Raw genomic sequence first — 15,852 nt, 5'->3', positions numbered from 1 at the left:
CTTTGCTGTTTTCGATCATAAATTAGTCCTTAATACAGATAAAACGAAATTCATGCTTTTCACTAGAGCCAAAAATATTGATTTTGATAATATCATTATCTCTACTAAACTAAGAATGTTACAAATATTGAAAGAGTCACAGAGTACAAGTATCCTTGTTATTGGATCTACGGGTATGTGGAGGTAACTTTTGAATAGCATGTGGCTAAACTGTGAGCAAACGTTTTGGTTTCTTCTACAATAATAAAACATGTTGTCCTCTGCTTCGAAGCTTATTGAGGCAATTTAAATTACAAATTTTATCCCATTTAACTTCCCGTTGTTTTTGTTTTAGCTGATTAATTTGCCTTAAATTATAATTGCTTTATTTACTATTAAGTTTCCTATTGGTGTTTCTTGGTGGCTATGATTGTTTGTTTGATATTTTTTTACTTGCCTATATTGTAAATGAGGTCTCTATCTCAGTGCATTTTAAAATAATAGTAAATAATTGTAAAAAGAAAATGGTATAATGGTAATGGGAAAAAAAAACAATAATAATAATTATAGGTTGAATGAATAAGAAAAGGGAATTCTTAAAGCACTGAGGGGAAAAAAAATCCAACTCTGGGTACTCGAATCAAAGCAAATGAACTCTACAAAAAACTGAAAAAGATGACAGAAACAAAAATGGTATTGTGATCTATTAAAAATTGGCTTCTGAAAAGGATGATCATGAGAATGAACATGTAACAGTAATTAGGAGGACTGCAGAACACAGCGCCGTACAGCAAGTCGAAAGTTTCCACGCCAGCTAATTAACAACATCCCATTTGATAAAGATAGAGATGACACATATGTCGCTGGATCAGCTGACACACAGCGATGCTACAAACAGGGGAGTTCTTAGAAAAAAGGCCATGAACACAATTAGCAGTCGAATTAAGGGCCCAGATGCCGTATTGTACCAAACTCCCCTGAACAAGTAAGCAGCCACAACAATGAACCCTGATTGGCTGACAGTACCAATGTCAGTTGAAATAAACCTGCCAAGTGGAGGCTACAGGAAGCTTTCTAGCTGCAATTAGACTCTACAGATCACACCGTATATGGAGAGGGATCTATGACTTCGAGAGCTCCAACTAAAGATTATTTTAATCATTGATTATCTCTTGATTATGTTTTATTAATAAACTAATCGATTACCCTAACATATGCCTTATGTTATGCTTATTTATATACATTTTTGCACATTTGTCTGATGAACGGCAAAAAGACAAAAGAGCAAAGAAAAGCAAGCACGTCCTCACATTTGAAAAGCTGTCACTGGCAAATGGTTTAATTTTTACAGATTTATGAATTAGCAAAATTAGCAGTTTTTGTGGATAAATATGTATTTAGGCTTTGTTTAGCCCGCTGCACAGTGCAACTTACTGCCTTGTTCGAGGACAACCGCCGAGAGACAAAAGAACTACACATTTCACTTTGCACGCACACATACTGTAAATCTCTCTAGGCTATAGATGTCTATTTAATTGTACAAACATCATTGTATGTCTAACTCCCTAATTAAGTTGTATTTAGAGTGAAACCCCAGGGGGACTACTTTACTAATTGGTACAGGATTGGCCAGATCTTTCAGGTCGGTTTCAGGTCCTGGTTCTGTGTCGTCTTACGGGTGTAAACAAGTCTGTGTGCACCTGTATGCCTCTTTGCGTGTGTTCAGTAGTGTGTACATGTGAGACAGGAGGATGGGGTGGGGTTACTGGAGTGATGTCACACAGTGTGTGTAGGAGAAGCAGGATCTGATGAGCATAAACCTCCATAAGCTAGGACCTAAAGGCTTACTGGCTTTACACCCATCTGTCGCTCTCTCTCACTCTCACACACACACACACACACACACACACACACACACACACTTTGCATGCACACCCATCCATTTTACATGCATCTGGGGTTACTAATACATGTTTTATGTTTTAGACTGTGGAGAGAAATGTGAAATCATCATAGTTTCTGCAGATTATCATGTGACATGGTGGTTGCGCTCTTCTTTCCAACATACTTTAGTGCCAAATTGATTAGCACAAGCTGTTTAAAGTAGCCAGAGGTTGTGGGGCGTCCCCTTTGGCTATGAGGAACTCGTGCATCTTCAAGAGAGACAAAACACAATCATGAAGAAGTCTAATATTGTGTCATGGATGCCGAGATGTTGATGGATTTCTCTTTTATTATTGAAGTAAGCTTCCAGCCAAATGGGGCTAAATCTTTGGCTAAGGCTTAAACACACACATATCATTTTGCAGTAAAAGGTCGTAGTAAATTAGGACGTGAAAAACATCAGCCGTGTTTACGAGGGACAAAACAAGGCCGAACAACATTTTACTCTGAGTCCTGGAAGGCAATGATGGCTCCACAATTTAATTAGCAGTAATAAGTGTCATGTGTTGGACGGCTGTGTTTTGGCGGGTTGCTTTGAGCACAGGACAAAAGCAGGGTTTGTTGCCCTCGCTGTGGTAGGCTACTTCCTGTCCTGTCCCAGTGCCATCACTCATTTCACAGTCTGCAAGTTAAACAAGAAAAATCAGATACTGTGATCTGATCTGCATTGTAACCTGATCACATCAGTGAAAAATTGGCTTCTAGAAATAAATCATGAAAGAAACTGCATAATATTTGTGTTTGGTGCACAATTTTATTGGTTTTACTATCTTTTTTTTTTTTCATTTTGTTTTTCCTTTATTTGGTTTTACTCATACATTTACATAAACATACTTAGCTAGATACAAATATGAAGTGGACCAATGAAATTATAGAACACTCAAATAGAACATGGGGTGCTTTTCATAAGATCAGATAAGATATTCCTTTATTAGTCCAGCAGTGGGGACATTTTGAAAGTGTGAAAGTGTAAGGTAAAATAATAAGATAAAATAAATCATAATAAAAAAAATTACATTTAGAAAAAAATAAAAAATAAACAAAAGAAGGGCATTTTGGGGAAATATACTTTTTCCACTGCTTCCAAATTTCCTCAAATTTAGTTTCTTGAAGCCTCATTGAGAAAGTAATTATTTCCATTACAAATATTTCATAAATTACATCATACCAGTTCTCCAATGATGGGGTATCTGGTTTAAGCCATTTCTTAGTAATTGCTTTTCTAGCAGCTACACTCAATATTCCAAATAAGTATTTTGTTTTAGTATTTGTAGATGTTGAAAGTAAAAGATCAAACAGGAATTCGTCCCACTTTAAAACTATGTTTGTACCACATATAGTAACTAATTTTGTGTAAATCTTACGGGTTTTAATATCTTGTGGTGTTCCTATACGGCAGTAAGCCTACACTGTAAACAATTGGTGTTAATTTACAGCAGGATTTCAACAGTATTAACCTGTTGTTGCTAAAAACAGTGCTTTACTGTTAATACAAAAGAAAACCTGTTAAATTACGCTCATAGGCCGTTTTTGAACTGAACTATAATGCATTCTTAAAAAACATCACTTTACTGCTGATCAACTGTCTAAAGTATCATCAGTAACAGTTTCATGCAGTATTTCTTGAATTCTGGGACCTGATCTGCACATGTGAGGCTTGTACATTGTACATGATTGTAAAATCAGTGAATTAGCTCCGTTCTTCACTCACATGTTGTTATGGTTTGCATTCTGTGCTTGTAGCCAGCTATAGACAGACATTCTATTATAAATCTATTATAGCCTTTTTCCTAACTAGTGCCTTTAATTGTATTTAGTGTGACTATTCCTATGTCTGTAACCTGCTAAGTCTATTCATCTCGGCAAATGTTTATTAAAAGTATGTAAAAAATACAACCTAAATAGTGCATTAAAACAAATCATTAAGATAATGTAAAAGAAAGGTGAAAAACAGCTATATAATGTATCTTTAAACAGTAAATTAACTGTAAAATACTGTGAAATTAATAAAAAAAAAGTTCAAACTGTATTTTTCATTAACAGTACAAAGCTGTAAATTTCAGCGACAGTATAATAATGTTAATTTTACAGTAACATAAAGGCAACCCTGCTGCCAGTTCTTTACTGTTATTTTACTGGGAAATTCTTAACAGTGTTATGGAGGTATGTGGATATATAATCTAGTTGTTTTTCTTAATTCACCCTCTTTAAATCGTCAAATTGTTTTCTAATAGAAGTTCTTGTGCATTAGAGAAGTGTCTATAAACAGTGTATATATTATTCTAAGCAGCCCACCTGAGCCCCTCATTGCAGCTCCAGCATCACTGACAGACCGTAACGAGGTTTGGAGCCACTGCGCATGCGCGAAGGCAACTTAATATGAACACTGCTGCTCGTCTCAAGACATCTCTCCATCCAGGTAAGGATAACAGCAGTTTACTCGCTGTCAGCTACTTATCATTTGCTTACCAGTCTTCAGTGTTGAGCAGTAGAGGTTATTCTTCTTCCTTGGTGTTTTAAATGCATCGCTTTTCCCACAAATTCAAGCCGAAATCACAACTCCAAGACAGACAGACAGCCCGCGGACCAGATGAAGCGGTAACATTCATGCTAGCTGCTGCTGTAACCTTAGCAACACATTATTAATACTAGGTTGTTATGGTTACTCGGTTGATATGTGCATGGCTTCGTGTGTCTAGGCTGCTAGTTTGTTCTGTGTGTGTCTGGTTTAAGGTTTTTGTTAGCTGCTTATACGTGCACTGACAGGAGCAGCTTGCGGGCTAGCTAATGCTACAGCAAATGCTAACTTGGCAAGTGTGAATGGAAAAGGGTGGATCAGATTTACTGTTAAATACCCTGTGAGCCGTGTGCACCACGGTGTGCACAGGTTACTATCACCTCTGCATGGCTAGCTGACGTTTATTAGGTTATATACACGACTACAGTTCATGCAGCTTTGCGTGCATTTTGCAGATACTGTAATGTTAACCTACAACTCAGGGATAATGTGGCAGACACTGTAACGTTAGCCATTTCTCTGCTAAATGTCTTTGTATGTGCATTTTGCTTTCTCCTCCAAAGTGCTTGATTCGCCTACAGCAACGTTACCTAACCCTGTCATGTCCAGTTGTGCAGAGGGACAGTTTAATAATGTGCCAGCACCACCACCAATAAGCTTTTACTGTAGTCAGCTTCCTTCTCCATTCAGTGCATAAAGTGTTCACATTTAATTTGCAATAGATATATAGCTTTATTATAGTATTTTTGCAGATTTTTGCAAAGGATTTGAGCAAATTGCATGAACACACTGATGGGAGCTGTTAGTGCTCATTCTATGCAATATGCAGTGTAGCTGCCAACTCATTGTCATTTCTCATCTATTGTACAGATGGTAGCCTGTATGTGTAGACTAATATACATATGCATTATGTAAGTTAAGCAGGCTAACCTCTTTTCAGGATCAGGATGGATACATCTATATCTGTTTTTATGTTTTTTTTATTTTTTCCCATTCGCAATGTTGTTTGAAGAAGTCTTTATAGATATTTAAATCATGATCCTCCTCACAAACACTAACCATACACTTCCATGCAACACATACACACACTTGTCTTTTTTTATATATTTACTGTATTTTTATTGTTATTATTATATATATCTTGTCCTAATTGTTTATCACTATTATGTAATCATATTATTTCTTTATATTAATCTTGTCTCTAGGTGGAGGCTTCAGATAAGCCCAGTGTTTTTTTTGCCTCTTCCTGCACTTTATATTATTCATTTATTTTTTTGTTATGTTGTATAGTCTTAAATTGCGCAAAACAAATAAACAATAAACAATACATACTGTATTCATAACATTAGAGAATGGTTTCTCAGACTTTTTAGGGCCCGGGAGCCGTTACAGGGCAGGACCCGCTCTTAATCGTAACACCGATTAACCACATGCTTACTACCATTTCTACTCTTAGATTACATTGGAAGTATTTGTATTCTAAAACGTTTCAACCTAAATACTTAAGACCTGTTTCATAGTGATGAACAGAATAACATTCCAGTTTGAATCATGAGTAGATGAGATGAGATAATCCTTTATTAGTTCCACAGCAGGGGAATTCGCAATGTTATTAAATGTTAATACCACTGATATACCTTTTAAACAGAGGAGGATTTTATTCAAATTGCATTTGGACTCAACTTGACAGCGTTTATAGAAGACATGATCCGATACCATCTTTTCCTTCCAGATACTGATTCCGATACTGAACTTTCGGTATCGGCCGATACCAAGTACCGATTCGATACCAGCGTGATAAAAATACACCTAGTTGTTGTTGTTATTATTAAACAGCTGTTTACTACTGACCATGAATGGATTTGATATGATTACTATCTTTGTTGTAATACCTGGCTCAGGTTAAACCCTTTGTAATACATTAACAGATTTACTACTGTGAAATATTCTCAAATGGCTGACATTTTCCTCGCTCTGACTACTACTACTAAGAAGAATTGATTTCTGGTTAATTAAGTTGATTTGTTTTCTGGGTTGATAAATTATGGTATCGGATAGGTGCTTAGACTGGCGTACTTTCCGATACCTGATCCACGAATTTTGGCGGTATCGGACAGATTACCGATACTGGTATCCGTATCGGAACAACTGTAATTTATAGCCCACATTTCAAGTAATTGATCGTAAAGCTTTCAGAAAATGAACAGAAGCAAGACAGACACAGTCCTAATAAATCCAGACATTTAAACTTACCAAAAATTGACTTAAAGTAAGTGCTTTAACTTAAAAAATAATTCACTTATTGCTGTGTGTCACAATCATATCAGAGTTTCCATTGGCCCAAAGCTAACGTGTGTGGGAGTAATTTACACAATATGCTTGTGTTATTGGTGCAAATGGTCTCCATCTGCAGATATGCCCTTTTTAATGATACAGCACAATTTTATAATGTATAGCAAATTGCTTTGCGGACCCCCTGACACAGTGCCACGGACCCCACTTTGAGTCATATTGGCATGGATGCTACTCTACTCCGCAGGGCCAGAGCACCAATATCCTGTTGTTTATGTCAAGCCTTCCTGTACAGTATGCAGAGTTAATTTGTCATCATGGGGTAAGTGGCCCAAGGTTAAATTAGCTAGACTAATGTTTAATTGCTGGCCAGTTGAACCTTATGGAACCTAAGCTAGTGGGGTTTGGCGTCTTACTCAGCAGCATTTTAAGTTACTGTAGCTGTAAGTTCTGTATGCTACCATGCCTCCATGTATGTATGTATGTATGCACACATGATGGGTTGAGTTTGGCTTTGGTTCAGTGGACCTCCGTACATCTAAGTGTTCTTAGAATTGAGAGCGTATATTGCCTGTTTCTGACAACGTATTTAATCTAGAACTGCAAGCTATTAAATTATTAAATTTATCACCAATTGTTTTGATAGTCGATTAATCAGGTTGAGTAATTTTTTAAGAAAAAAAGGATACAAATTATCTTATTCCAGCTTCTTAAATGTGAATATTTTCTGGTTTCTTTACTCCACTATGACAGTAAACTGAATATCTTTGAGTTGTGGACCAAACAAGACATTTGAGGACGTCATCTTGGGCTTTGGGAAACACTGAGCGACATTTTTCACCATTTTCTGACTAGTTATAGACCAAACAACTAAGAAAATAAATGACAGATTAATCTACAATGAAAAAAATCGTTAAATGCAGCCCTAATTGACTAAAATGTCTAAAGTCCTTTTGCTGGGTCTGGATTCAAGTCTACCTTTGTCAAATGTAAAATGGCAACACTTAGTTAAACATACCCACAAAGTAGGACAGTTAATCTCTCTACAGACTCACCATAAACTTTAGGTTTCCAGTTTTACAGTACATACAGTAATATATTGGTATGCACCTCCATGTGACTTGTTGTAAGGCAATGTGAAATGATGTGATGATTTTATGACTGTCATTCCCAGTATATTGCGAGTGATCTTTGGACATGCATCTCCATGTGACTTGTGTGTGTGACATGATTCGATGCGGTATGCCAACCATTCTCAGTAAACTGTATATTGCACATGATCTTTGGACATGCATCTCCATTTACCTTGTGGGTAAGCGTCGCGGGAAATGATCTGATTTATTGTATCACAGTCCCTTTTTAAAATATATAACTTTTACAGCATACACAAAGTTTGTATTTCCCTCACCATGAGAGATCCCAGTTTAATTGCTTTAATATCAAACTTTGCCCGGCCAATTAAATGTGCCCTTGACATATTTGTGTGCATCACAGGACATCTGAAGTTGTTTTGTGGCTGTCATGGTATCACTAAGATAGCTTAGTTGCACTGCATTCCATTCAAGCTACGGATTTACTTGTTTTCGCTTCAGATGAAATGCATCATGTACATGCTCTTTTCCATTTGAAGATCTTAACCGGAGCACAAATCTGATTAGTGACATTTGCTTATGTTGTTTTACAGTACAGATTTGCTGTGTCCATTTTGTAATACGTCCATTCTAACTTGTTGCAAAAGCATCTTTTATGTCTACTTATAAGTCTTATCCCAAGTCTATGTATTATCCTCAACTAATTGATGTCATAGTCTAGGAGGTAGCCAGTTATATAGGAACTGATAGGCTTGTAGAACTCACCAAGGACTTGTTTGTAGGTTGAAGAGATTTTACAACATTTATCTTTTTTTTTTTTTGCTTACTTTGCAGTTATTTATCTATTTTTTATGATGATACACATTAATCTCTTTTTTTCCTTTGTGTCTTCCAGTAACCATCATGGATAGTTAAGAAAAATAGGCTAGCAAAAGGTTAGCAACACCCCAGAGCGTCCCTCCTCTCTTCCCACTCAGGCAGTCCAGCAAGTTTCCAGCACCATGGCTGAAGAAGACTATGGCAGCTTCGTGGACTGGAACCAGATGGGTGATCTGGCCAAGAGCAGCGGGCCCACCAAGGTAGACTGTAAAGACCTGAAAGAGTTCAAACAGATGGCACGGCAGGGTTACTGGGCCAAAAACCACAAGCTACGGGCGCAAGTCTACCAGCAGCTCATCAAAGCCATTCCCTGTCGCACGGTTACCCCAGATGCAGAAGTGTATCGTGACATTGTGGGGAATGCGGCCACTAAGAAGCCCTCCTCCCACTTCCCACTTCCAGAGTTTGTGGATGGAAGTCCTGTGCCGCGGTACAGCCTGAAGACGGAGGCAGTAGCCTCAGCCCACCAGATTATCAACTGCGTGGCTGGACAGTTCCCAGATATCTCCCACTGCCCGTCACTACCGGCTGTTGCGTCACTGCTCCTGCACTTCAGCACAGACGAGGCTCAGTGTTTCGAGCATGTCAGCCGCATACTGGCCTGCAACGAGCCCGGCAGACGCCTGCTGGACCAGACGTTCCTGGCCTACGAGTCTAGCTGCATGACTTTCGGCGACCTGGCCAACAAGTACTGCACAGCCGCCCACAAACTGATCGTGGCCACAGCCCAGGATGTCCTCGAAGTCTACTCAGACTGGCAGCGCTGGGTGTGGGGCGACCTGCCTTTCAGCCACGTGGTCAGGGTCCTGGACGTCTACCTAGTGGAGGGCTACAAAGTCCTCTTCCGCGTGGCCATAGCATTGCTCAAGTTCTATCGCAAGCATAAAGCAGGCGCTCAGGGAGGCCAGGGCAACCAGCAGCAGGATTCAAGCAAAGTCAAGGCGGACATTCAGGCTTTCGTCAAGGGCATCGCCTCCACCGTCACGCCCGACAAGTTGCTAGAGAAGGCCTTCTCCATCCGCATGTTTAGCCGGAAGGAGATCACCCTGCTGCAGCTCACAAATGAAAAGTCCCTGCAGCAGAAAGGAATCACTGTCAAACAGAAGCGGTATAGTTAACAATCTGATTCTTATGTGGTGAATTGAGCAATCTGTTGCCTTTTTTATTTAGAAAATAGGCTGCTTCTAGTGACCTTACTTGGCACACCTACTGTACACCTAGTTTCAGTTCTATACTAGGTATACAGTAGAATCCATCACATGGATATCTTGCTGATCTATAATATTTTTTTTTGTTATTATTATCTCATTTGATAATTATTCAGCTCAGCAGATTCTATATAATTTTGAATGTCCTGTTCTTTTTAAGCTTTATACTCTGGCATGCTCTGGGAAATGGTTTAAGTTGCTCTTGCATCCTTGTCTCACATGTTCTTGTTTTCCTTTTTGTTTGGTTTCTGCCACGTCTTTCCTTCCACCATGTTGTGTCTCATCTTCACTTCACTCCTGCTTTTACTGCATTGGTTATTTCAGTTCCAACAGTACTAGGTGGGTTCTCTTCTCTATGCTACTCTTCACATCCATCTGCATTTCTTTCAAATAGCGCTCCTTCACTCAATCATATAATCAAAGGATTATTTATAAAGATTTATGCATCACCAACTGTGCGATCGGCCTCACACTCTGTGCCTCTCCATCTCTTCCTGTGTTCCTATTTCTTGGCTTCTCCAGGCGGAACGTGCAGCTGGCACTCAACCCCGACACCTTCTCCTCAGAGATCGTCAGCGCCAAGGAGATGCGGGACATCTGGTCGTGGATCCCCGAGCGCTTTGCCCTGTGCCAACCACAACTCCTCTTCACAACCTCCACCCATGGCTGCAGCCTGAACAGGTATCACCTTCGACACATTAATCCAGCTTTTGGCTGCTTAGGGTGCTGCTTTTGCATTGAGCCTTTGAATTTGATTTATGGACAAAAGGCTGAATGGAAATATAAACGCAAAAGCTGTAAAGCAATAAAAATAATTCCAGAAAAGAAGGGGGGAAAAAATTGCAAATAATGAAAAGATGTGGAGACTGCTGTCATGAAGTCAGTTGTCTTTTTTTCCATTAACTATTTATATTACGCGGAACACAGGTAACTTAATAGATGACGATTTGTCAAGCTTTTTTGATTTTGTTTTGTACCTTTTATACCTAAACCTGTTCTATACACAGAACAGACTGTCTGCAGTAACCAGCAGGCCTGCCATTGTGGAACAGATATAATTAGTCTTTAATAAAGTAATTAAGAAGCACATGTGCTGATCCTTGGATCCAGTGTTAAGTGTACAGTATATAAAGTAAGTTGAATTAAACTGTCACATTTCCCTCCAGATTCTACTCACATTGTGAAGGCTACGAACCCACGCTGCTCCTCATCCGGACCATAGATGGCGATGTAAGCAACACTTACACAGACAGCAAACTCCCATAATTCCCCCATGTTGAAAGGAATTAAGAATGCATATTATTATGATGGAAAATGTATAAATAGGATATGATTACATCCTGATAACATATCATTGGAAATTTGATGATAATATTGATGCAGCTCAGATCGGTCAACTATCCTAATAATCAGGTGCTATGGAAAGCCAAATATAGTGTTAAATATTACGTAAAACTTATATTATGAGCTCAGCTTTACTTTCTGACATTTGGTACAAAGTGAGCAGAAGTGGACTCCAAACAAAGCCGTATTTGTAACCATCTCATAAACCGTTAGACACTTCCTATTTCAAACTCTTTTGGATATCAGTCAAAAGGGGAAATGTTAGTAAATTGCTGACTGCAGCTGCACTCATGTTTGGTCAGCAAAATCCAAAACGATTGCAGTGTGTACTACAGGCACTTCTGTACTGACCTGCACATGGTTAGTCAGTTAGTGATTATTAGAAAGGTTCACAGTAGCTTCGTGCATTTCAAAATGGACTCCGGTTTTATTCTCGTCCTGGACTCTGTGAATTGGTGTCAGAGGTTGTGATTACAACGGGTGTCATATGATTGGATTATGGTGCTACAAACAGATCTCAGCACGAACATTGGCAGCTTACAGAGAGCAATCTTCCACTAATTAACTTACCGTCCTCTAAGTGTTTTAGAGAATGAAGTCGTTGCAGAGATATCAAAGAGATAAACCCACTGTTGTTTTGCCTCAGGTGTGTGGAGCCTTCCTGTCCACAGATTGGGAGGAGCGGAAGAGAGGAGGCAACAAATTGAGCTTCTTTGGCACAGGGGAGTGCTTCGTCTTCAGGGTGAGTTTATACTTGACTTACGTGTTTCCTTTCAGCAAAAGAAATATCTTGTTTGTTTATTTAGGTAAATCTGAAGAAGGTTTCTGGGGATCAACTGAAGGGAATGTTTTTTATTTTGAGCAGTACCACACTATAGCCACCAGATGGCACCATCCACTCTGTTTTCACATTTCAGTGTCACTGGAAAAGCCTGCCTAGTAGGTCATAATTAACCCTATTGGCATTGCCATGTCTGCAAAAACAACCACACATCCTGCTCTTCTGCTTTGAGCTTTAGTGATATTAATAACACCTCGGCTAGAAATAGCACAACAGACCGGCTCTCTAATGCCTTCTGAATGAATTATTTACTGGGTATCCGTGTTGATGCTCAGCTGTGGGCTGCCTGAGCCAGAAAATACCGTCATCATCTCACGCACTAATACTTAAAGCACACACGGATCGGAAACTCCCGTAACTTGATCTAGTAGTATCTGGCCCGGCCCTCACCTGACACCAGGAGAAAATGGAGACAGTCGGCAAGGACCGATGACGTCTATCAGATGTTTTTTTATTTATTTCATTTAATCCTTTATTTAAACGGGTAGTCTCATTGAGATCATGATCTCTTTTTCAAGAGAGACCCGTGTACAAGAATAAACATCTACAGTTAAGAAAAGCAATTGCCATTGGAATTGCAACTATTTAGGTATAGTCTATTGATTTTAGGTTCACTGTTTTTTTGCAGCTGCTTACATTATTAAGGGCGTAGTATTTGAAATCAGTTCTTCAGAGTTCAGTTTAAACATGCGGTACAGCTAAAGTTACAATATCCTGTGACCTGACAGTAAGTATTTATATGAGACCACAGAGCAGAGTTAATGAGGAAGTTTTTGTAGTAGAGTCTTATAGATAAATAACATACAATGCAAGCTGTCAAAGTTAACACAAATTCGTTTTTACGCCACTAATTTCTTTAACGCAATCGATCTTTCGAAGGTTGTAGTAGGCTCAGTGTTAAAGCTAGAGTAAAGATACTGACATCATAAACTGTCATGGTCATTTTCAAAGGGGTCCCTTGACCTCTAAACTCAAGATATGCGAATGAAAATGGGTTCTATGGGTACCCACGAGTCTCCCCTTCACAGACATGCCCACTTTATGATAATCACATACAGTTTTGGGGCAAGTCATAGTCAAGTCAGCACACTGACACACTGACAGCTGTTGTTAACTGTTGGGCTGCAATTTGCCATGTTATGATTTGAGCATATTTGTATGCTAAATGCAGTATTTGTGAGGGTTTCTGGACAATATTTGTCAATGTTTTGTGTTGTTAATCAATTTCCAATAATAAAAAAATACATACATTTGCAGCAAGCATTTTTGCTCATTAAATTCTTGGCAAATCTCCCTTTTAAGGTACATTTTTAAAAGATAAAAAATGTGCGATTAAATATTTGAATCGATTGACAGCCCTAATATATATACATATATTTTTTTGCCAAAGCAAAATAGTAGTCAAGTCATTTCATGCATGAAGTATCTCTTGTGTTAATTATCAGGGTTTTTAAGATAGTATTATTGTCACATTGTATAGGTGTGATACTACGGAGCCCATTAAGGGTCACAGCAAGACATTTTTTGAGGACTACTTTTGCATTCCTTGCAATATATATATTGCGTTCTCTTGCAATACTTTTCTTCTTCCATTCCTTCTGAGCGATGCAGTACGTCTATTTCCACTCAGTCCGCCCAGGGCAACGCCGCAGTATGGATCATGTATGCACTGCCAGATAGACATGTTGTATCGCTCAGAAGGAATGGAAAAAGATAAGTTATTGCGAGGGAACGCAGAAGTAATCCTCCAAAAAATGATCACGGTTACCCTTAATAGGCTCCGTATGATACCGTTAAGAAAATAGGTGTTTGTTCTCATGTAATTAAATGTGCAGTACTACTCCGTTCAATGTGTGATGCTCAGTTGTGTAATCGAAAATGAATGGCGGTTTCCCTCGCTAGATGAAGCCAGAGATGGAGCGCTACGAGTGGGTGGTGATCAACCACCCTGAGTTGGCCTCCTCCATCAAGACTCAGGGCCAGGAAGACACAGCCTCCTCTGAGGGGCAAAACTCCGACAACAATGTCTTACAGCAGCCAGAGAAACCCGTCGGAGAGCTGTCGCCCTTCCTCTCCGCCCGCCACTTCAACCTCACCTCCAAGAATACTTCCATGTTCATGGCCGGCAACTTTGACTCCATCATAGTGGGTGAGTGGATTAGTACCGTATCTTATTGTTGTGTTTTTGGCATTTCTTTTCTCTTTTTATGTGGTAGAGAAACGTAGAGGGTTTTCAGTTATGCAGCAGCCACAGTGGAGATTTTTCAACTTTCATTGAACACATTTAACATTAAACTTTCCCCACATTTAACACTACATTTTTGATTTAACAATGTACTGTGAGAGTAAGAGAATCGTAGGGTGGGATTTTTTTTTCAAGTGAAAACCATTAGAAGAAATGCTAATTGTACTTACTAACTTATACACACTGTGTGCCCTTGTGCTCGATCAGGTGGAGGCGACGGCAACGCTCTCTACATCGACTCCGAGCTCAACCACGGGCGCGCTGGCAGGTGCGCCACCTTCGACAACCCGCCCCTGTGTGCTGAGAGCTTCCAGGTTTCACTGCTAGAAACGTGGGGCTTCCAGGATGCCATGGCTTCATAAAGCTGTAGACACAAACACACACACTACACGTACATACATGTAGATCCATACATGCATATTCATGCTCATGCTCATGCATTTTAACACTTCATCATGTTAAAGCAGAAAATCTTATTTAAAGATTAAAAACAGATATGAAAATGTCCAGCAAAGTGTTAGAGGTGGAAAACACAGGTATGCAAACAGAACTACGTCCGTCCTTCAAATTCATATATGATTAACTCTTTTTTATTTATTAATGTAGTTAATCCAAATTTTCAACGTGTGAACAAAAATGTTTGTGTTTATTTTTGTAATTTACAGATTTGTATCATGGTGTGCTAATTATTTTAAAGTGTCTGGTGTATGAAAGAAGTCAGGATCAGCTCTTGATGAAGCCAGTTTATTTACATTTTTTTTTAATATATTGGATGCGGTTTGTTCATGTTCATGCCGAGCTGAAACATTTGAATTTCTGAATGTAAATTCAGTCTTTTGTGTTCTGTGGTTCAGCTCAATCTGCCAAATTTACTGTCTAGCTATCGCTGCAGTCCTTAAAAAATATGATTAACTAGGCGATAATGTTTAAAAATGTGTGAAGTTTATTTGGTGAGATGTTTTAAAAAAATGTTGGAAAACTGAGATGGACGTAGTGACGTTACAGGTCAACTAAGTTTTCGGTCAAGTCCTGATGACGCATTTACCCCCACTTCGATTTGCTGTACTTACAGTACGTGGGAGATCTGCTGATGAATTAATGTGGTAAATGTTTGTGAATACCAGTGGTGAATTTGAGTGTTGCCATTTTGCACCGTATGTCAAAGCTTTTCTTTTGAACGAGTGGCGGTTCCTCCTTTGTAAAGTATATTAATGTGAATAACAGAAGAAACTTTTTAAGAAAAAAAAAAGAGATGTATGTGGTTTACAAGTAATGGAGATAAATTCAGTTTTCTCTTCTTCTTCCTACCCTTTTCCTGCTACATCCGTCCTTTCCAGTGTGAAGATGGTTACAAAAGAAGTCCAAAATTGTGCCCTGTTGGCGAAGTATTGTTGGGGGGTTATACACCCTGTTTGTATCTGTATGTTCAAACATGTGCTCCAGTGAAATATCATTTGAGTAACTACAGATGTATCCTACATGTGAAAATACAGCAATATGCTTTCAATAGA

The 15,852-nt window shown here is 38.9% G+C and overlaps 2 protein-coding genes across 6 annotated transcripts in view; one reads left to right on the top strand and one right to left on the bottom strand.

The window, feature by feature from the left end:
• Window positions 1–4,530, bottom strand: part of LOC119479752 (alpha-1,6-mannosylglycoprotein 6-beta-N-acetylglucosaminyltransferase B-like) — a 23,321-nt gene extending 18,791 nt beyond the window's left edge. Inside the window, exon 1 of one of the 3 annotated variants that reach the window (XM_037755673.1) lies at window positions 4,393–4,530. The gene's annotated coding sequence lies outside the window, so the exon portion shown is untranslated. The remainder of the gene's footprint in view (window positions 1–4,392) is intronic. The other 2 variants (XM_037755671.1, XM_037755672.1) reach the window with 2 other exon arrangements.
• tbc1d24 (TBC1 domain family, member 24) lies at window positions 4,232–15,852 on the top strand. 3 transcript variants are annotated; one of them, XM_037755674.1, is made up of 8 exons: window positions 4,232–4,342; window positions 8,720–9,811; window positions 10,236–10,250; window positions 10,434–10,592; window positions 11,078–11,141; window positions 11,902–11,997; window positions 13,999–14,245; window positions 14,549–15,852. In XM_037755674.1, exons 2-8 carry the CDS (start codon window positions 8,826–8,828, stop codon window positions 14,701–14,703), a joined length of 1,722 nt encoding a protein of 573 aa, XP_037611602.1. In that variant the 5' UTR covers window positions 4,232–4,342; window positions 8,720–8,825; the 3' UTR covers window positions 14,704–15,852. The 3 variants fall into 3 exon arrangements, with proteins under 3 accessions (XP_037611602.1, XP_037611604.1, XP_037611603.1); XM_037755675.1 differs by lacking the exon at window positions 4,232–4,342 and adding an exon at window positions 4,394–4,521; XM_037755676.1 differs by lacking the exon at window positions 10,236–10,250.

The sequence above is a fragment of the Sebastes umbrosus genome, chromosome 20 (genome assembly GCF_015220745.1).
Source record: "Sebastes umbrosus isolate fSebUmb1 chromosome 20, fSebUmb1.pri, whole genome shotgun sequence".
Taxonomy (NCBI): Eukaryota; Metazoa; Chordata; class Actinopteri; order Perciformes; family Sebastidae; genus Sebastes; species Sebastes umbrosus.
Note: the sequence above shows the minus strand (reverse complement) of the source record. Positions and strands in the feature narration are given on the sequence as shown.

Coding starts and splice junctions, on each gene's coding strand:
- tbc1d24 (XM_037755674.1), top strand. CDS start 8,826: ATGGCTGAAGAAGACTATGGCAGCTTCGTGGACTGGAACCAGATGGGT. Junction 10,593..11,077: donor CATGGCTGCAGCCTGAACAG/GTATCACCTTCG, acceptor ATTTCCCTCCAG/ATTCTACTCACATTGTGAAG. Junction 14,246..14,548: donor CTTTGACTCCATCATAGTGG/GTGAGTGGATTA, acceptor GTGCTCGATCAG/GTGGAGGCGACGGCAACGCT.